Below are 19,139 nucleotides of genomic sequence, written 5' to 3'. Positions count from 1 at the left end.
CTTGTTCCATTTTTGGCCCTAAGTGGGCAGAAATCTCCCGTATTTAACGTCTAAATCCCGAATCCCTGGAAGCCGCGATTAAGCCGCTCTCCCTGCGGGAGACGGCGGCGGAGGAGACCCGAGGCGCGGTGATGGGCTCCGGGAGCGAGCCCGGGCGGTGGCGACGGGCGGGGAACGGAGCTCGGGAACGCGGAGGGACCGTGCGGGAGCCGAGGAGGTGGCTCCGCTTAGCGGCACCAGGGAGAAAGGCAAGAGGGGACGGGGGCTGCCACCGCCATCACCGCCTCCGCTGCCAGCGCCGCCAGTGCCGCCAGTGCCGCCACCAGTGCCACCAGTGCCAACACCACCCCCCAGCCCCGCAGGAGCTCCTCTCGGGGCAGGGTCTCCTCTAGGAACCCCCACCAGGTCCTGCTGGTCCCGACCCCGCTGTCCTCATCCTCACCAGCCCCAAGGGCAAACGCATCCATGGGGGGATGCTCGCCCCTGGGCACCCCCCCAGCACCCAGCGCCCATCCGGGTGCGGGTCCCTGCTCTGGGGGTGCGTGTGCCAGAACCTCCCCTTGCCAAGAGGCGGGTTTGGGCTCCGGCAGCGGGTGCCAGCGCTGGAGCGGGGCCGGGCGGTTTCCTTCCCCCCCCCGCCCCGCTGTTTGTGCCGGGAACTCCTGACCCTTTTCATAAGGGGAACATTTAACAACGCTGCGGAAACCCCCCCCCCCCGGCTCCCTCCGCGCTGCCCTTCCTGCCCCCCCCCCCGCCGCCCCAAACCTCACCATAAAACCCAGCCCCGGCAAAGCTGAGCTGCGGCCGCCCCACAGCACCCAGCACCCCACAGAGGCACCCCCCGGGCCCCACTGCAGCCATGGGGCTGAGCCCTGCACCCGTCCTGGTCCTCACTCTGCTGCTGGGGGGCACGGTGAATGGTGAGTGCATTACCCCCCCTGTACCGCGGGGCTCCCACTCAGCCCCCCAATTCCTGCCTCTGTCCGCATCCTGGACCACAGGGGGGGGGTCCGGGGTGACCCTGCCCCGTGCCCGCTGGCGATGCCGACCTAACCCGGCCTCTTCTGCTGCCACAGGGCAGCCCCGGGGACGGATCCTGGGGGGCTATGAGGCCAAGCCCCACCTGAGGCCGTACATGGCCTCGCTGCAGCTGGACGGGCAGCACGTCTGCGGGGGCTTCCTCATCGCCAAGCAGTGGGTGCTGAGCGCTGCCCACTGCACCGAGGAGACGTGAGTGCCAGGAGGGGGGGGAGCTGCTCTGTGCTATGGGGAGGGGGGGGGTGATGCTGGACTTGGGGCTCCATACCCTGTGTCGGAGCACCAGGGCTGGGCAGGGGCTGCAGCACATCCCACCCCCACCCCTCCCAATTCCCTCTGCTGGGAATTCCCATTCCCACACGTTGGCTCTCTTCCAGGGATGGCAAAATGTTCCAGGTCCTCCTGGGCGCCCACTCGCTCACGGAGCCGGAGCCCCACAAGCGCCTGTACCGGGTTCGTGCCCAGATCCCTCACCCCGGCAGCAACATCCACAACAACAAGGACGATCTCCTCCTGCTGCAGGTGGGACCCCCCTCTCCAGACACCCCCTGCCCCTCAGAACCACGGTGGGACAGTGCCCGGGGTAGGAGGAAACCCCCAAGGCCAGGCTGGGGCTGCTCAGTTCCGTGTCCATCCCTCCCCATCGCTGCATCCCCACCAAAGAGCTTCGGGCTGCATCCGAACGTCTTCCCTGCAGTGCTCATGACGGCAGCTCCGGTCCCTGGCTGCATCCCGGGATGGGGGCTGTGGGTGGAAGGTGAAGCCTTGACCATGGCCCACACTGGGGTCCCCCCCATTGACCCCCGGTCCCCGCGTTTGCTTTGCGGCAGCTGGAGGAGGAAGCGGAGCTCAACGCACACGTGCAGGTGCTGCCGGTGCAGCGGGAGGACCGGGACGTGGCTCCCGACACCGTGTGCGACGTGGCCGGTTGGGGCACCATCAACCACAGCGGCCGCCGGCCCGACAAGCTCTACCAGCTGGAGCGACCGGTGCTGAGCCGCGACGTCTGCAACCACCGCACCCGCCACGACCACACCATCACCGAGAAGATGATGTGCACCGACTCCCGCAGGAAGGACACCTGCAAGGTAGCTCCCACCCCGACCCATGGGCTTGGGGTACCCGGGGCTGCGTCCCCAGGGTGATGGGGAGCTCCTTGCCCTGGGCTCGTCACTGCAAAGCGGCTCTCGGGGGGGCTGGAGGCAGGGATGAGGCCATGGGCACAACCCAAGGGTGCTCAGTGATGGATCTGCCCCACTGTGTCCCTGCCGCGCCTCGGGTCGGGGGGAGCCCCGGGGTGGGTGATGGGCTGGGGCTCTTGGGGGACCCTCGACGGCGCTGATGAGCCCTGGTCCCACAGGGAGACTCCGGCGGCCCCTTGGTCTGCAATGGGGTGGCCGAGGGGGTGGTCACGGCGGGGTCCCGCGTCTGCGGCAACTACAAGAAGCCGGCGATCTACACCCGCATCGCGCCCTACGCTGCCTGGATCGACGGCGTCATCGCGGCTGCGGACCGGGATGGGGCCGCTCCCTGAGCCCGCGCCAGCCCCCGGCTCCACGCCACGGCCACGGCACCCACAGCACCCGCTCCAAGCACCGGATGCTCCTACCACTGCCCTGACCCACTCCTGGGCCATCCCCCGGGCCTGGGGACCAGCGTGAAGCCAGGGGATGGGGGTCCCCGGCCCCCCGCTTGCAAAGTGCAAGCCCAGCCGGGTTGCACAGGGGGGTCAGTGCCCCCTAACCCAGGCTGCATCAAGCCCCAGGCTTTGCTGCTGCAATAAAGTGATTCCTGCAGAGCTGCTGGGGGGGGGTGTCCTGTGTCCATAATAACCTGGCAGAGCTTGGAGCCATGAATTCCCCTTCCAATTGCACCCTTCCCAAGGGATGCACCGTGCCCAGGGCTCGGCGCTGTGCCACCAAAGTCACTTGAACCCCCCCCCGAAAGGCACCCAAACGTTCAGTACAAAAGAAAGGGGCCTTTTATTTACAAAGGAGCTGCTGGTTCAGCCAAAGCCAACCAGGGCTTTGCTCCAGGCACAGCACCCGGGTGCTTCCTGCAGGGAAGGGATGGCTCCCTTACAGCACAGGCAGCGGAGTCTCCCACAGGGGCAAGGCTTACTTGGGATGAAGGGATGGAGGAGTGCAGGGAAATGGGGAGTAACCCAAAGCACAGGAGGAACGGGAGGGCCCAGCGTTTGCTCCCCTTTCCTTGGGGGCTCTGGTCCCCTCCAGCCACCGCGTTGTGCCCAGGCCAGGGCTTGCACTGGGACCTGCTGGGCCCAGACACCACCCTTCCCCAGGAAACCTCTGGCACTCATTCCCTTCTAGATATTCCTGGGAAAGAAGAGGGAAAAGGAGCTCCCTCCCCTCCTCTGTACATCAACACGAGAGCAGCAGCAGCAGCAGCGCGGTGCTGCCTGGTACTGGCTCACTGGCAGCACCAGGATGATGCTCCCCGAGCATCCCTTGCCCCAGACACGGCCGAGAAAGGAGGCCCAGAGCAGCTCCCCTGCTTGGTGCTGTGTCCCCCCCCCCCGGGCCCCACAGGTCAGGAGTAGCTGAGGGGCATCCTCCTCCACAGCCCCCCGCACAAGCAGTTCTTGATCCAGCGCTGCTCCCACTGCTTCACCGCCGTCACTTTGTTGGGTGACTTCAGCATCGTGACACAGCCACACCTGGAGAGAAACAGGGAGCTGGGCCCAGGGAAAGCAGCTGGTGCTGCTGGGGAGTCTATGGATCACAGAGGGAAGTGGAGGAGGAAACCAGTTTCTGTCATGTGCAGGTGACGTTTGTGAGCTCTGAAAACCAGCTGAAACCAAGCGAGCAATTATCTTAACTGAGGAGAGGTTATCTGGGAACAGGACCCGGCCCCCAGCTGCTATTTATACATGAAACAGCAGCCAGTCATCTTGTAAGGATGATCTGCTGCAGAGCCTTGCCATTAAAACCAGTAATTAAAGCTAATTCAATCACATGATTTGATGGATGTCTGCTCCCCGCATTACTTTTGACATCCAGGCTCTCTCGGGAGGGTGGATGAAGAGGAGAGCACAAAGGGACTTAAAGTTGCAAGCCCAGCTTGGAAGGCAACCAGGGATGCTGATTGTTTCCTTGCACCAGCTCCTCCCCAAGAACAGCAGCAGTTTGCTTTAAAGGCCAGACCTGCAAAGGGAGCTGGGGATCATCCATCACTCATCGGGACTCTATGGGCCAAATTCTGCTCAGATGGGATCAACGTGAGGTGCTACTGGGATAGCAGCGAGGATGGTAAAGAGAGACAGCTTCAGAGCGACACAGAGCAGGCGGAGGTGGTGCCAGGGCTGCTGCAGGGGGGTCACACCACATCACTCACCGGGTGCAGGACTTGCACTCCTCTGTTGGGTAGGCTCCCAAGTGCAGCCGCCGGAGGTGGTCGATTTTAGGCTGTCCAGGGGCCCTGGGTAGGAAGAAGAATGGGAATGCTTCTACAGCATCCCCTCCTGAAAGCTGCGACAGGACAGGGAGCTGCGTTTCAGCGGCCACCAGGCTTCGGCCACCTCGTCCATCGAGTGCCATGGGGTTGGAGGCCGTGCTGACATGAACTGAACCACAAAGCAGCCCTTTCCCCCCTCCGTTTTGATCTCTTTTCAACACTTTAAATCGCCAGCCTGCTGCAAGATGAACTCAAACAGAGAGGACAAACTGCTCTTGGGCCCCACGAGCAAGAGGCCAAACCAAGACACAGAGGTGTCCTACACCCAATGACCTCTCAGAACCACCGAGATCCATCCCAAAGCCTCCCCCTGCACCCTCTTGCCACCACCCCAGCCACTGGCCTCAGGTGTCTGTACCTGACAAAGGCATCGAACTGGGAGGAGACGGTGTGCCCGACGAGGCCGGGGGCTTTCCCAAACTGCAGCCGGACGAGCTGCTTGTTCTGCAGCTTGCTGATGATGCCGTCGTTGATGGGCAGCCAGTCGATGTTGGGGATGAGCAGCTGGCTGGGCAGCAGGCAGCATTCGTCTACGAGGGTATCGTCGGGCTCCGTGATGTGATTTTCCTCACGACCTGCATGGGAAATAAAGCGAAGAGAGGAGAGAACCAGCGTGATCTTGACACTTCTCATTTAGAGATCAAGAGAACCGCGTGCGGTTTCCTCCTCCATCCGCCAACACAGCCCAGGAAACAAAGAGCCTGGCAGCTGTACTTGCCCTTTCTAAACGCTCAGTAACTCTCAAGTTACTCCCTGCAATTATTCCTTCCACACACAAGCCACATGAGGGAAGGGTTCTTTTGTTCGGGAACGCTGGTAAACACTTACAGCACAGCCAGAGCTTCGTCAGGAGCCTGAAGAGGAGGGACATGCTGTCCTGCGTGTCGGAGGTCGCTGTGTAGACAGGGAGGCAGCTTGGCTTCAGCAGTCCCCAGATGCGGATCACCACCATCAGCTCCCTGAACATGCCCAGGGATGCTCCGTCCCGCAGGAAGCTGTGCCCTGGCCGCACAGGGGAGCCCTGCGAAGGGGAAAGCAGCAAGGCTGGGGTTTGAATGCTGCCCAAGCACTGCATGCAGCCCCCTCCGGCTGCCCCGGGGCTGCTCTCACCTGGTTAGGAAGGCTGGCCAGCAGGTAGAGCACAAAATCTCCCACCCACTGGATGAGCTGCTGCAGGGACTGCAGGGTGTTCATCTCCAGGACAAACTCCTCTGTCTTCAGGTTAATCATCACCTTGTCAATGTCTGAAACAGAAAGAAGACGTCTCCTGGCTCAGGGGAAAGGAAAGATGGATCCAAACTGCACTCCCTGCCCCTGCAGTGCCAAGAGAGGTCACCCCCCTCTCCCTCAAAGGCAGGGAACCCATCCCGAACCTGAAAGAGGAACGATCCAACACAAACCACCCGGTGGCCAGAGCAATCCCTACCTATATCCGTGATCTTGGAGCAGATTTCGGTGAGCCGGTCCCCAGGGCTCTTGTCCGGGGTGTTGAGGACGTGCGGGCGCAGGAGCGACTTCAAGGTGCAGCTGATGGCGATGAGGAAGAGCTTGGCGTGGTAGTCACACACCCGGGCGATGGTGCTGGAGGAGAGCTTGCAGAGAGAGGCCTTCATGGCCACGATGCGGGTGGAGAGGACCTGATCGACCCCGAGGACACGAGGGGATTGCAGGAGGGAAGGCAGAATGCCAATCAGCTCTTTAAAGCTTTAATTCACCGCTCTCTGCGGTGCCCACGAGGGACAGGAATAGGGAGCACTGTTCTGGGCGTGTATGAACAGCGCTTCTGTTCCCAGATCTCTGCCAGAAATAGGCTTCACCATCTCCCCTGAAGGTTCCACCAGGTAGAGACCCATTGATGTTAGTGAAAAGGACGTGAAAAGGACATGGGACTGCTGGAGCAAGTCCAGAGGAGGCCATGAGGATGCTCAGGGGCTGGAGCACCTCCTGTATGGAGCCAGGCTGAGAACATTGGGGCTGTTCAGCCTGGAGAAGAGAAGCTGCGTGGAGACCTCAGAGCAGCTTCCAGTGTCTGAAGGGGGCCTATAGGGATGCTGGGGAGGGGCTCTTCATTAGGGACTGCAGTGACAAGACAAGGGGTAACGGGTTAAAACTTAAACAGGGGAAGTTTAGATTGGATATAAGGAGGAAATTCTTTCCTGTGAGGGTGGTGAGGCACTGGAATGGGTTGCCCAGGGAAGCTGTAAATGCTCCATCCCTGGCAGTGTTCAAGACCAGGCTGGACAGAGCCTTGGGTGCCCTGGTTTAGTGTGAGGTGTCCCTGCCCATGGCAGGGGGTTGGAACTGGATGATCTTAAGGTCCTTTCCAACCCAAACCATTCCATGATTCTATGGTTAAAAGGAACAGGCTTAAGCAGGGGCTCTTCCCACCTCGAGTGCTGCTCGAGCATTGAGGGACAGCACAGCCAGGCAGTTGGAGTGTGAGTCCTGTGAGCACTGGCAACTCCTGCTCCCTCCTCTCAGCCCCAGAGCCCCCTCCTTGTTCCCACCCTCTGCAGTGAGCTCCTGACCTGCTGCAGGGCCGCGTTCTGGCGCATGTACTCTTCATGCAGCTTCTCCACCAGGTTCTGGACCATGTTGGGCTGGACGTGGAGCAGGATGTCCCACCAGTCGTAGCCAGTCACCATGCAATACTCCAGCAGGAACAGCAGGTGACGGAGGGACATGTTCATGTCCAGCACGTGGCCCATGGAGGGCGAGATGCGAAGCATGCTCAGCTGAAGGGAGGAGGCAAAGGAAAACCTGCATCAGGAACTGGCTTGGAAATACTCCATGAAGCTACAAGGCAACACAAGGCTCATTCCTGGTCCAAGGGCAGAATTCCTTCAGCAGTGGGTACCTCCCATCTCGTTTCACAGCTGTCAATCACACTCCAAGCATTCTTCTGAGTGATCCATCACCACTTAGGGGCAGCCTGGATGAGAACATCTCACTCCCCCCCTAACAGAGCACAATACCTTCCCGTGACTATCAATGCCAGCCAAGGCCAGGGACGTCCAGGAGAGCTGCATGGCTTTGAAGTGAACCAGGGGTCCAGCAGTTCGCTGCCTCTTGATGGCCTGCTCGTCCACGGGGCGCTGGGAGGAGGACCCATAGAAGACAGCCATCATTTGCAAGGACAGGCGGTGCACAATGTGCACGCTGCCATCGTGAAAAGCCAAAGCCAAGCCTGGGGAGAGAAGACAAACCAAGGCTGGGCTAGTGACTCCTCCGGGATAACCCAGACCTGGCCCAGAGAAGGGGGCTCACAGCAGCCAAAAGGCTGTAGGCTCCCAGCCCACTTTGTCTCTTGAGGTCACATTTCCACAGAGAAACACCTCTTTCCATGGAAACCAAAAACGGGATGGTGAGGAAGATACCACGTCTTGGGCAGTTTTCCCATCAGCATTCCGCATGGTTTGTTCCACGTTCTTATTTCAGCAAATTAAGAAGGCAAAGTTTCAGGCAAAAGCTACTTATTTAGTACTTATTAACCCCCTTACCCAATCCAGGGAAGAACTTGGTGTCGTTGGCCACCTTCAGGTCAGTGTTGGTCAGGGAGATGGGCAGCTTCGGCAGAGCCACAGCCGAGACGCGGTCCAGGTCATTGGTGGCAGAGAGGATCCGCCACTTGAGGATCATGGGCTGCTTGTCTCCAACTTTGAGAAGCGAGTAAGCAAGTGAGACACCTCTACATGAGGAGATCAGAACATCCCCTCCTACTGCTGCCCACCCTCCTCGACTCAGAGGGGTTCCACATTACATTGAGTGTTTGCTCTTTACACCAGGGCGGTGGGAGGACAGAACACACAGAATGCCTTGGATCGAGTTAAAGGAACAAATCCCCTCCTGGAAACCAGCAAGCTGGTTCCTAAGGGGCAAAGAGATGGACTGAGACCCCCTGTAAAACAAACATGGCCTTCTGGATGGTCCCCTGGGTGTGATAATGGAGCTGAGAACCTGCCTTCCATTTCCACTGAGACCACACTCCCGTTCTTAAGAGTACCTGGTGCAGAGACTCACCCACAGGAGAGATTTGCTGGAAGATGTTGTTGACTGGCAAGCCCTCCTTCCTCAGAGACCAGCACTCCACGATGCTGCTGTTCTGGTTGGAAGCACAAAGCAGCACCTGCCAAACAGAAACCCATCTTGCAGCCACACGCGGAGACTGCACAACGGGGCAAGCTGCCCTCCTGTCCCACCTCCCCGCTCTCGTTCGAGGCTCCTCTTCCCAAGTAGTTTATAATCCCTATGGAGAGAGGCTGCTTTGAGGCTGAGACCTCTCTGTGTAACTCCTGCTTGCTCTAAGTGCAGATGCTCACCTGCTCCGACATGTCCCGAGCGAGGAACTTGAGGTGAGTGATGGCCGGGTACTTGTCCTTGCGGGCAGGGTCCGTGGTGCAGCGCATGAAGAGGGAAGGCAGGATCTCGGTGTCTATCTTGCACTTCTCATTCACCACGCTGACACAGACCTTGTAGAACTGCACCGGGGAGGTGCTGCTGCCATCCGAGGTGGCCACCACGATGTTCCCCCCTCCGGTGAAGGCCACGTCGGCCAAGGCCACGCGGCAGCGGAGCCGGCACAGGCTCTCTGTGGACGTCAGCACTTGGCCGTTGGGCTTGAGGAGGGACACGGTCACCAGCCCGCTGATGGTCACTGCGATCCAGCCCTCCATGGGCTTCCCCCCAAAGAGCGTCAGCGATGGGGAGAACTTGACCCTGGAGAACTTCTCACCAAAGTTGGATGCTCCAGACTGGGAATAAAAGGCAAGAACACAACGATGTTTGCACCCCAGGTGGAGCTGAACCGGGTCGGACACGGGCACCAGCTCTGCAATGGGACTAAGGAGAGGGAAAAGCTCCTCTCTGTGGGACACACAAAGAGTTCAGGTGTAAGAACCCATCAGTAGGCGACTTCTTGGCAGCCCTGCTCCTTTTGAGCCTGGCATAATTAGGGTTCTCTACACGCTGCTTTTCTCCGTGCACACACAGAGCTCCCATTCCCAAACACCCAGATCAAGCCTCAGGACCTCAAAAGGGTTTCTTCTGGTAGGCAAAGAAATTCTTTGATCTCCATTTAACACCGAGGAAACCGAAGCACCAGACTGAGGACGATGCTTTTAAAGCACCAAGAGAAACAAGGCATCCAACCCCCCTGAACCCCCCCCAGGAACCTGGGACCTGACTGCTCTTTGTGGCTGGAAAAACTCCCCTCTGCGACATGCCCAAGGCCACGGAGGAAGCCCGGAGCAGCAGGAGCAGAGGTTTCCAAGACCCGAGCCAGCCTTCCTGCCCGCATGCCCTGCAGAGCTGGGACAAACCTTTTCCACGTGCAGAGCCAGCTTCACGCCGTTGTGCAGCCAGGACAGGGCCACCACCGGGTCCCCTTCCACCATGCTGCCCACCGTGTTCTCCCAGCTGTTGGCCAAGTGATCCGTCATGCTCCAGCACTTGATGTGCCCATCTGCGTCTGCAGAGAGCAGCCTGGAGCCTGCAGTGAGGAGAACCAGGGGGTAAGGGCAAGAAATCAACGCAGAATGAAGAAATCAAAGCACCCCAGTGCGGTTTGGAGGGAGATGGCCAGTTCGTGGCTGTGAAGTGATGGAGAAACTCATTCTCCATGAGGAATCGTGTCCTGTGAATGGTGGGACGCAGGGATAAGGTCCAAGCTCACCCGACTGATCCCACTCCAGACAAGTGATGACTTCAGCGTGGCCAGAGTTAACGGAGTAGACGTCCCATGGGTGCTCGGTGTCGATGATGTGGACCATGTGGGTGAGATCTACACAGGAGCAGAAGGAAACCACTCGTGAGCAGCCACCGGCTGCCCCGGTGAGGCTGCAGAGCCAACGGCTGACACAGGGGAAGCCACTGAATGACTGCTATGGTGATGGGTCTGCCCTGAGCCCTGCTGTGCTGGGAAGGAGCCAGGCTGGGAGAGCTGGGCTGGGGCAGCCTGGAGAAGAGAAGGCTCCTGAAGGGGAGACCTGAGAGCAGCTCCAGGGCCTGAAGGGAACCTGGAGAGGGGCTTGGGACAAGGGATGTAGGGACAGGCCAAGGGGAATGGCTTTAACCTGCCAGAGGGGAGACTGAGATGAGCTCTTAGGCAGAAGCTCTTCCCTGTGAGGGTGCTGAGGCGCTGGCACAGGGTGCCCAGAGAAGCTGTGGCTGCCCCATCCCTGGCAGTGTTCAAGGGCAGGTTGGACACAGGGGCTTGGAGCAAGCTGCTCCAGTGGAAGGGGTCCCCATGGCAGGGGATTGGAACTGGATGCGATTTAAGGTCCCTTCATCCCAACCCATCCCATGACTCCATAAACCTAAGGAATGGGGGGGGGGGGGGGGTAAGACCCGCACGAACCCCCCGCACCTTTCTCCTCCTCATTCTTGAGGTCCGTGGTGAAGGCGATGAGGTTGCGGCAGGACCAGGCGCACACCAGCGGCACGGACGGGCAATGGTTGCTCTTGGGCCTCTTCTCCCACTCGCACACGTACGCCAGGTCCATGGCACCGGCACCGGCACCGGCACCGGTACCGGGGACGCGATGCCTCGGAGGCCCCCGCCCCGCCGGGCTGCCCGCCCCCGGCGCCTGCGCCACCCCGCCCCGCGCTGTCAGGCACCGCGGCGGGCAGCCCGGCCTGGAGGCCCTCAACGCCGCGGTGGGGAGGGGACCGGTGGCAATGTCATTTGCAAGCTGCCAACCCAGAAGGCACCGCGGCGGCGGCCGCAAAAATAACGGAGAGATTTAGGCGATTTTGGTGAAAAAAAGAAGTGTTCAAACACCCTGCGAGGCGTGTCGGAACGGGGGAATACACAGGAAGGCCCATAATGCAGTTAGCTCGGAATCACCCTTTCCTGTTAATATTTGGATTCGAGGGGTTTAAATACCGCTGTGGTGAGGTTGGCTTTCGTGCTCGCTTCGGCAGCACATATACTAAAATTGGAACGATACAGAGAAGATTAGCATGGCCCCTGCGCAAGGATGACACGCAAATTCGTGAAGCGTTCCATATTTTGCTCCTTTTCTGCGCTGCTTTTGGACGCGGGGCACACGAGAGGAGCCCAGGGGTCCCCTTTGCCAAGTGGGGGCACGGCCACGGACACCTCCTCTATGGGTGCTGCTGTGAGGGGCAGGGATTTCGCTCCCTGCAGCTGCCCCACAGGAGGGTGCAGGGATTTCTGCTCCAAAGGAGTAAGAGGAACCGGCCTCAAGCTGCACCAGGGCAGGTTTAGATGGAGCTGAGGCACAATTCCTGCCCCAGAGGGTGCTCAGGCATTGGAACAGGCTGCCCAGGGCTGCAGGCACCGGCCCTACAAGCGCTCACCCTCAGTGCCGTGGGTCAGTGGCAGCGCTGGGATCGGTTGGATTGGAAGAGCTTCAAGCTCGTTTCCAACTTGATTGATGCCGTGGTTCTCCGAGATCTCACATATGGGGCTTCTCAGCCACCCTGCCTCCCCATAAGCACCCTTTACACCCCCCTCAGGGACACCCCTACCCCGCATCCCCCCCACCCCAAGCAGCACGCACACAAATACACTGCACACAATAAAAAACACGGCTATATTACACTTAAAAACAGCGGCGCAGGGAACACGGCGCTGCCCAAACACCCACGGGGCGAGAAGCACCCTGCCCTGGGGGGTGGTGGTGGTGGTGGTGGTGATGGAGCACCCACATCACCCCACCGCAGGCACAGGGCTGCGGGCGCTGGACAAACCACGCCGGGAACGCGACAGCCCCGAGGCTCTTCCGCTGGCTCAGCAGCCGCCAGGAGCTGGTTCACCACGGAGGAATCTGGCCCGAAATCACCCCACGAGGTGGGGTCTGGCCCAGCCCCAGCATCGCTCGAAGCGCCTGGGCCATCAATAGACACACAAAACACATCCCCGGTGCCGGATCCATGCGGGATCTCCACAGAGCAGGGAGAGGGATGAGCCCCTCAGGAGGGCATCAACAGGGAGAGAAGGGATGAAGGAAGACGTCGGCGTGCCAAAGCGAGGGGCTGGGGGTCCCTTGGGGGCGGGTATCAGCTCATCTGCCCCAGGTAGTCTGAGAGCAGGAGCTCGGGGGGCAGGAAGATGCGGTGTTTGTTGCTCACTTTCATCTGACGCTTCCCTTCGATGTCCGAACCTGGGATGAGGGGGGGAAAAGGGAGCTGTTTATCCCACCCCTTCCCCTCGGGGATCCCATCTGCGGCATTCCCAGCTCCTTCCATCCCCAGCCCCTTCCATGGACCCCTGTCTGCACCATGGGCTCCATCATTAGCACTCTCACACTGTTTTCCATGAGCAGCTACTAATTAAATGCTCCAGGGATGGAGCCCGGTGCCTCTCCCCCCCCCCAGCCTTGCTTTGGCAACAAGACCTTTGAGGGATGCCCATGGCTGCTCCCTATGGGAAGAGAAGAGGGAGCCCCACAAGCAACCTCGTGCTTTGGGCTGCTGGGCTTCAGTGGTGGGAGCACGGGGTTATCTGTGAGCTGCAGCTCAAGGTGGGGCCGGGAGGAGGGAGGGAGGAAGAGGCTGAGCTGCAGAGGGGAGATAGCGAGGAAGGGAAGGGAAAAACAAAAACAAAGCCCCAAAACCAAGCCCCCAAAACCCCACGTGAGCAAAGGCGAGGCTCCTACTGGCAGAGACGAGGTCCATGTACTGGCAGAGAGCGTGGAGCAGGAGCCGCTCGAAGCTGGGGGAGATGGGGGACAGGGTTAGAACCAGCATGGCCCAAACCAGCATCGCCCGGGGCTTGGATCCCATGGATCCGAGATGGGGAGCACAAAGTGCCCTGGGGTGAGCCCCTGCAGAGCCCGAGCTGGGCAAGTACCTGTTGTCCATCAGGGCTGTGTAGACGGAGTGAGGGGTGACGGAGAAGAAGGCCAGCAGCTCCTCCTCCAGCCCCTCCAGCGTGCCCTGTGGGCAGAGGTGTCAGTGAGGGGAGGGCAGCAGCGATGGAGCCTCCGATTCCCGAGGGATTGAGGCCAGCAGCTCCAAGGAGAGCCCCTGGCTGTGAGGCAGCAGGAAGGAGCTCCATCCCCTGGGGCAGGGAAGGATCCAGCTCCTGCCAACCCCATACATCGCGTGCCAAGGGGCTGGCACCTTCCCCATGCTCAGAGCGGCAGCAGCCAGCCCAGCCTCGTGCCCACGGCTCCTTTCCTCCCAGGAGCCAAAGCTCAGCTCAATGCAGGTCCCCGGAGCACCACGACCCCAGAGAGCAGCAGCACCGAGTCTCATTTGAGAGCAAAGGGAGCAGAAGCCAGCGGGCAGGAGGAGCTGGGGCTGCTCTCAGTGCAAAGCAAACGGAGCAGAACATCAGCACCGGGGCTCCGGGCAGGCAGAGCAGGCTCCCAGGGCTTCCCTCCCCATCCAGGCTTCACTGCGGGCCCCCTTTGCGAACACATCTGGGTATTCCCAACTAGCCCGTGTGGAGCGCTCCAAGGCTCCCCTGGGGATGAACACCCCCATCGCCCGCTGCCCATGGGAACAGCCCCAGCAAAAGAGCTTTTAACGCCAGAACCCTCCAAAGCAAGCCCAGATATGCGCCGTGCCGGCAGCGTTCCCACCCCGGCATTCCCAGAGCTCCCGGCTCACCATGGGGATGCGGCCCCGCTTCAGGGTGGCGCGCAGGCGGCGGCTGATGCGCTGGAAACACTCCTGGGGCGAGTAGGACGCGTGCTCTGGGGCCGGCGGAGGGAACACGGAAAGGGCTTGGACACAGCGCCCAGCCCTGGTACCCGCATGGAATCACCACTGAGCCCAACTCCCTTCCCCGTTGCACCCCGGCCCTTGGGGGCCTGCACGAGGTCACCCCCAGAGCAGCAGCAGCCCCCCTGCAGTGAGGGAGGCTGCAGGCATCACCCCAATGCTCCCGACTCCCTCCCCAGGCCCATGTGGGAACTGTCAGGAATAACCCCCCCGTTATGATGAAGTTGAGGTCCCTCATTCACCGCCCCACCAGGATGCAGCCCTCGGGAAAGAGCCCTTCCCCAAAAGCAAGCAAGGAGGAAAGGGAGAGGCTCTCCCCACCCAGCGTCCCCTCCCAGCACCTTTCCACTTGTCTTCACTCTTGACAGGCAGCTTCCTCCTGTGCTTCTTCCTGGCCTCCTCCTCCAGGTAGAGCAGGACTCGCTCCTGCTCTTCTCCCGACCGGTTCATGAAGTCATTCCAGATCTGACAACACAGGCCACCGGGCTGCAGAGTTGGCCGGGGAGCCCCCTCCTCACCCCACATCCCCACACCTCCCTCCCCATCTCCTCATCGTCCATCCCAGGGCGGAAAAGCCGCTCTGGGAGAGGATGCAGGTGGCTCCGCAGGCGATGACCCGGTACCGGTCCCTGCAGGTCCCATGGGCACCCAGCAGCGCTCCAGGCACAGCCCTCAGGATGGACACCACGGACAAGGTCACCACCGTGGCCATGCCCGCACCTACCTCCACGTAGGTCTCGTTGTTACAGGCCTCGGTGAAGATGCTCGGGGCAGCGGAGTGGATGGGTTCCCCTTCCTCGCTCCCGCATCCATCTTGCTCCAGAAGCGTCATCAGGTAACGGGCTGTGGGGAAGAGCAAAGCCCCCGAGAGAGGAGGCAGTGCCTTCAGCGAGGCCCCCGGCAGAGGGGTTTTGGGGGGCAAAACCCCCTCGCAGGGAGCCGGTACCGGGTCCTTACTGTTCTCCAGCCTCTGCAGGCTCTTGCGCCCCTTGGCCCTGGGGGTGAGGTCCGAGTTGCGGATGGCCTTGTTGATGTAATACTGCTTCCTCTTGGAAGGGGAGAACCTCTTGGATGGCGAATCCTCCAGCGGGGGCAAGCAGTCCTCGATCCTCCTGCGGCGACACAGGGGAGAAGGGACTGAGCCCACCCTGAGACCCACTGGGGCAGCCGCAGGATTGCAAACCCAAGGAGAGCCCACAGCAGCAGAGCGTCAGCAGCAGGCACCCCATCCTCCCCCTAACCCTGCACCCCTCCGCTCCCTGCTGACGGCAGCGCTGTGCGGCTCAACCACGGCTGGCTCCAAGGCCTGCTTAAAGCAGCCACGCGCTCCAGGTAACGAATCCCACCGGCACACGGGGCGAAACGAGAGGGGTCAATCCCACAGGGGGGACCCCGCCGCACCTCACGCTCGCCATCACCCAGCCAGAGCCACCGGAGCCGTCCTGCCCTTGGCAACGGCAGCGGCTCCTATCTCCGGTTATCGAGGCAGCGCTCGCCCTGGCCATGTCATCACCGGCTGGGCCGGCGCTTCCCTCCACACCGGTACTGCTCCCCACGGCTCCCGGCACGGGCTGGTGGTGCTGGTTCTGCCGGGTACCCCCAAAGGTGGTTCATGAGTAACTCTATGGTCACGGTGCCACTTGGCCACGCGCATGGTTTAGGGATGACCGTCGAACTGGAGATGATTTCATGGGATGAGCAAGAAGCTGAGCTCAATGCAACAGCTCGGGTCTCAAAGTTCACCAAGGCAGGAAGCGGCACTGCCTCCTGGCTCGTTCTTTACCCATCAGCTCTGCACTGCAGCTTCCCCTTGGGTTTGTGTGGGTTTCCTTTAGCGCAGCAGAAGGGGGGGGCGGGCGAGAAAACCCACACCCCCAGACCAAACAGGAGCGGCACCCACGTCCTCCCCTGCCCCTGCCATGGAGCTGTGTCCACCCTGTCACAGAATCCCAGCCTGGTTTGGGTTGGAAGGGACCTTAAAGCTCCTCCAGCTCCAACCCCTGCCACGGGCAGGGACCCCTTCCACTGGAGCAGCTTGCTCCAAGCCCCTGTGTCCAACCTGCCCTTGAACACTGCCAGGGATGGGGCAGCCACAGCTTCTCTGGGCACCCTGTGCCAGCGCCTCAGCACCCTCCCAGGGAAGAGCTTCTGCCTAAGAGCTCAGCTCAGTCTCCCCTGGGGCAGGTTCAAGCCATTCCCCTTGGCCTGTCCCTACATCCCTTGTCCCAAGCCCCTCTCCAGGTTCCCTGCAGCCCCTTCAGGCACTGGAGCTGCTCTCAGGTCTCCCCTTCAGGAGCCTTCTCTTCTCCAGGCTGCCCCAGCCCAGCTCTCCCAGCACCGTGGGGCTCAGGGCAGACCCATCCCGCAATCAGGTGCTGGCACAGCACGGGCTGCTCCAGCCGATTACAAGCTCCAGCCCGGGACAGCCGCCAGCCACCTGCCCATGCCAAAACCTTGATTTCCCCCCCACCACTGCCCTGAACTGAAGCCTCTGCGGGGGGGGGGGAGAACCAACAATCTCCCCCCTTCCAGTGGAAACAGCGGCAGAGAGGTGGCTTTGGAATACATAAAAGGGCTATTGCAGGCGGGTGGGGAGCGGTAACCCCAGGGCAGGTTGAGGTTTGCTAGAGAGGCGATTAAAAGCAGTAATAAATGGAGGGTGTCACCTTCCACCAGCATGGGTTTGAGCACACAGAGCTCAGCACCACCAGCTCGGCCCTGGGGCAGCAGGAAAAGCCCTTCAAGGAGAAGGGTCCAAGGCACGGAGTGGGAAACACTGACCCTGCTTTCATAGGCAGGGGAGCCCTCACCCAGGGCAGCGGGCGGAGGAAGAGGAGGGCTCAACCTCCGGGCTCTGCTGGCAGGAACAAAGGGGTGAGTGATGGGTGAGTGCCGCCAGGGTGGGAGCATCCCCGGCCCCCCATAGGGACCCCTCGGTCCCTCTTTGAGCCTCAAGCCTCAGTGCAGGCTCAGCCTCAGCTCCTCGAAGCCTCCGGGGCACCAATCCCGGGCACCCTGCGCTGCCACGTCCCGTTTGGCACCGACACAGCCGCAGGAGTCAGTGCTGGCACCGGGCTCGGACGAGCTCCACGTCCATGGTGCCAACATCACGGGGACCCCTTCCCGTAGCAGCTCGCAGTAAAACCCCGACCCCCGGGAGCCGGCTCCACACGGAGCTGAGCGGCTTTTCCTCCATCTGCTCTTTGCCAAGCAAGAAAGAAGCCGTCCCCGCTCCCGACCGGAGGGGTTTTAACCAGATCCCGTTGGTTATCGTGCAGCGAATGGACACGGCACCCACCGGCGCCCACACAGACAGCGCTGCCAGGCGGGAATGCTGCTCGGAGCTGGCAAAACCCCGGTCCCGGTGTCCCCAGGGAGCGCCCGTGACCTTCACGGGGTAAACATTCATTACCCCATTACCCTAATCACGGCCTCCGGCCACTGACACCGTCCGGGCCGACGGCGCAGAACCTCTCCCGGCTCGGTGCAGCCGCCGCCGATCCCCCCCAGCCGCAGACGGACCGGAGCCGGGAGGAGAAAGCGGGACGGAGCCGCGACCGCACCGACAGCCCAAAGGATGGAGACCGGGCCGGGCCCCCGGCAGCCCCTCGCCCCGGCAGCCCCCGCCGCCGCCCCGCACTCACGGGTAGGGCTCCTCGGGGCCCGCACCGCCGCGCAGCACCACCATGGCCCGGTACCGGCACCGGGGCGCTCCCGCAGGAAGTGGCGTCAGAAGGGCGGGACTCCTCGTGGTCCCACCCCCGGGGTGCCGCGGGGGGCGGAACCGGGTCCCGCTCGGGGGACGGAACGCGGGTCCCGGCCTGGTCTTAAAGGGGCCGCGCCCTTCAAGGCGGCGGCGCTGCCCCTCCCGGCCGCTAGGCGGCGCTGCGGCCGCGCTCCCCGCTCGGTATTTGCATGCGGCAGCCGCAGCCGACCAATGGGGAGGCGGGGCGGGGCGCGGAGGGCGCCGTGGGCCAATGGCAGCGCGGGGCGGGGCGGGGCCGGGCACCGCCCCCTGCCCGCGGGGAGAGGAGCCGCCGAGCGGGCAGCGATCGCGCCCCGGCCCCGCCGCAGCCCGAGCCCCGGGCGGCCGCCGCTGCTATGCGGCTTCGTTACTGTCCCGGCCGGTTAGAGCCCCCCGCGCCCCGCCCCGCCCCGCCCCGCCCGGGGACACGGGACGGAGCCGCCGCCGCCGCCCTGTACCCGCGCCCGGGGCGTCCCGAGGCACCGACCGGAGGAGGCGGCCGGGACCGGGTGGGAGCCGCTGGTTCATCCCGGCCTGGGGGGGGACCGCTTCCCCCCACCCCCCCCGCTGCTGGCGGGGGCCGCCGGTGCCACGTGCCCCGGGGCCGGGCTCAGCCCTGGGGACGAACCCCCCCCGCGGCCCCCCTTATCTCCGTCTGTCCCCAGGGACCGGCAACCCCCGGGCCCGTCCTCGCTTCATGCCCCGTGGTAGCGTGAGCTCCCCCCACCACCGGAGAGCCGGGGGTGTCCGTCCGCGGCCGGGCCCGGTGCCGGTGGCACAAAGGCCCCGTCGCTCCCACCCCGCCCGTGCCGGGTATTTTTAGCCCGGTGCAGCCGCTGTCGCTGCCGAGCACCTGCCCCCGCGGGGACGCCCCAAATCCGCCCCCCCCCCCCCCCCGCAGCCGGGAGGCACCGAGCGGCCAGGAGGGGACAAAGGGGCACGGCTCAAGGTCACCGCGGGCCGGGGTGCCACGGTCCTCTGGGCTTGGAGTCACCGCGGGGGCCACGCTCGGGCTCCGGTCCCTTGCGGGGATGTGGCAGCGGGGGCAAGGCCGGGGCTGGAGGCTGCAGCTCCGCACCCGGCTCCCGGCAGCGCCGGTGCTGGCACTGAGTGATTTGGTGACTCGCCAGAGGAGCACGTGCCTGGGACGAGTCTCGCTCTGGTTCTGCTCGTGGCACTCGCCGGTGCA

The 19,139-nt window shown here is 62.5% G+C and overlaps 3 protein-coding genes and 1 non-coding gene across 5 annotated transcripts; 2 read left to right on the top strand and 2 right to left on the bottom strand.

Annotated features, from left to right (window-relative positions):
* The first annotated feature begins 783 nt into the window (after positions 1–783).
* On the top strand, positions 784–2,609 carry CFD (complement factor D). The gene is made up of 5 exons (XM_057407451.1): positions 784–920; positions 1,077–1,230; positions 1,416–1,560; positions 1,869–2,126; positions 2,399–2,609. Exons 1-5 carry the CDS (start codon positions 860–862, stop codon positions 2,570–2,572), a joined length of 792 nt encoding a protein of 263 aa, XP_057263434.1. The 5' UTR covers positions 784–859; the 3' UTR covers positions 2,573–2,609.
* An 839-nt stretch (positions 2,610–3,448) lies between these two features.
* MED16 (mediator complex subunit 16) lies at positions 3,449–11,038 on the bottom strand. The gene is made up of 14 exons (XM_057407449.1): positions 10,877–11,038; positions 10,184–10,291; positions 9,831–10,000; positions 8,832–9,263; positions 8,533–8,638; positions 8,013–8,168; positions 7,488–7,699; positions 7,041–7,247; positions 5,939–6,149; positions 5,623–5,756; positions 5,341–5,533; positions 4,871–5,087; positions 4,393–4,476; positions 3,449–3,715 (listed from the first exon to the last, which is right to left on the bottom strand). The coding sequence occupies exons 1-14, from the start codon at positions 11,010–11,012 to the stop codon at positions 3,589–3,591; spliced, it is 2,493 nt and encodes an 830-aa protein (XP_057263432.1). The 5' UTR covers positions 11,013–11,038; the 3' UTR covers positions 3,449–3,588.
* Positions 11,039–11,417: 379 nt separating this feature from the next.
* LOC130598237 (U6 spliceosomal RNA) lies at positions 11,418–11,524 on the top strand. Its single transcript, XR_008971962.1, has one exon. It is a non-coding gene; the product is annotated as a U6 spliceosomal RNA (small nuclear RNA).
* A 957-nt stretch (positions 11,525–12,481) lies between these two features.
* On the bottom strand, positions 12,482–17,988 carry R3HDM4 (R3H domain containing 4). Of its 2 annotated transcripts, none has more exons than XM_057407448.1 (8): positions 17,850–17,988; positions 15,163–15,317; positions 14,930–15,048; positions 14,547–14,670; positions 14,092–14,177; positions 13,328–13,413; positions 13,134–13,189; positions 12,482–12,638 (listed from the first exon to the last, which is right to left on the bottom strand). In XM_057407448.1, the coding sequence occupies exons 1-8, from the start codon at positions 17,891–17,893 to the stop codon at positions 12,535–12,537; spliced, it is 774 nt and encodes a 257-aa protein (XP_057263431.1). In that variant the 5' UTR covers positions 17,894–17,988; the 3' UTR covers positions 12,482–12,534. The 2 variants fall into 2 exon arrangements, with proteins under 2 accessions (XP_057263431.1, XP_057263430.1); XM_057407447.1 differs by lacking the exon at positions 17,850–17,988 and adding an exon at positions 15,607–15,725.
* Between the last annotated feature and the right edge of the window lie 1,151 nt (positions 17,989–19,139).

Source organism: Pezoporus wallicus, unplaced genomic scaffold (genome assembly GCF_028554395.1).
Source record: "Pezoporus wallicus isolate ANWC-B61680 ecotype Strahan unplaced genomic scaffold, APGP_CSIRO_Pwel_v1 contig_14048, whole genome shotgun sequence".
Classification (NCBI taxonomy): domain Eukaryota; kingdom Metazoa; phylum Chordata; class Aves; order Psittaciformes; family Psittacidae; genus Pezoporus; species Pezoporus wallicus.
The sequence above is the reverse complement of the archived record's forward strand: the minus strand, read 5'-3'. Positions and strand labels throughout refer to the sequence as shown.

Excerpts from the sequence above, each read along its gene's own strand:
- MED16 (XM_057407449.1), bottom strand. The coding sequence starts at position 11,012 with ATGGACCTGGCGTACGTGTGCGAGTGGGAGAAGAGGCCCAAGAGCAAC. Across the intron at positions 10,292-10,876 it reads CAAGAATGAGGAGGAGAAAG|ATCTCACCCACATGGTCCAC; the intron begins GTGCGGGGGGTT and ends GCTCCTGTGTAG. Across the intron at positions 8,169-8,532 it reads CCAGCAAATCTCTCCTGTGG|TTGGAGACAAGCAGCCCATG; the intron begins GTGAGTCTCTGC and ends CGCTTCTCAAAG.
- R3HDM4 (XM_057407447.1), bottom strand. The coding sequence starts at position 15,710 with ATGGCCAGGGCGAGCGCTGCCTCGATAACCGGAGATAGGAGCCGCTGC. Across the intron at positions 14,671-14,929 it reads ACAACGAGACCTACGTGGAG|ATCTGGAATGACTTCATGAA; the intron begins GTAGGTGCGGGC and ends CTGTGTTGTCAG. Across the intron at positions 13,414-14,091 it reads AGCGGGGCCGCATCCCCATG|GGCACGCTGGAGGGGCTGGA; the intron begins GTGAGCCGGGAG and ends CTCTGCCCACAG.
- CFD (XM_057407451.1), top strand. The coding sequence starts at position 860 with ATGGGGCTGAGCCCTGCACCCGTCCTGGTCCTCACTCTGCTGCTGGGG. Across the intron at positions 1,231-1,415 it reads GCCCACTGCACCGAGGAGAC|GGATGGCAAAATGTTCCAGG; the intron begins GTGAGTGCCAGG and ends GCTCTCTTCCAG. Across the intron at positions 2,127-2,398 it reads GCAGGAAGGACACCTGCAAG|GGAGACTCCGGCGGCCCCTT; the intron begins GTAGCTCCCACC and ends CTGGTCCCACAG.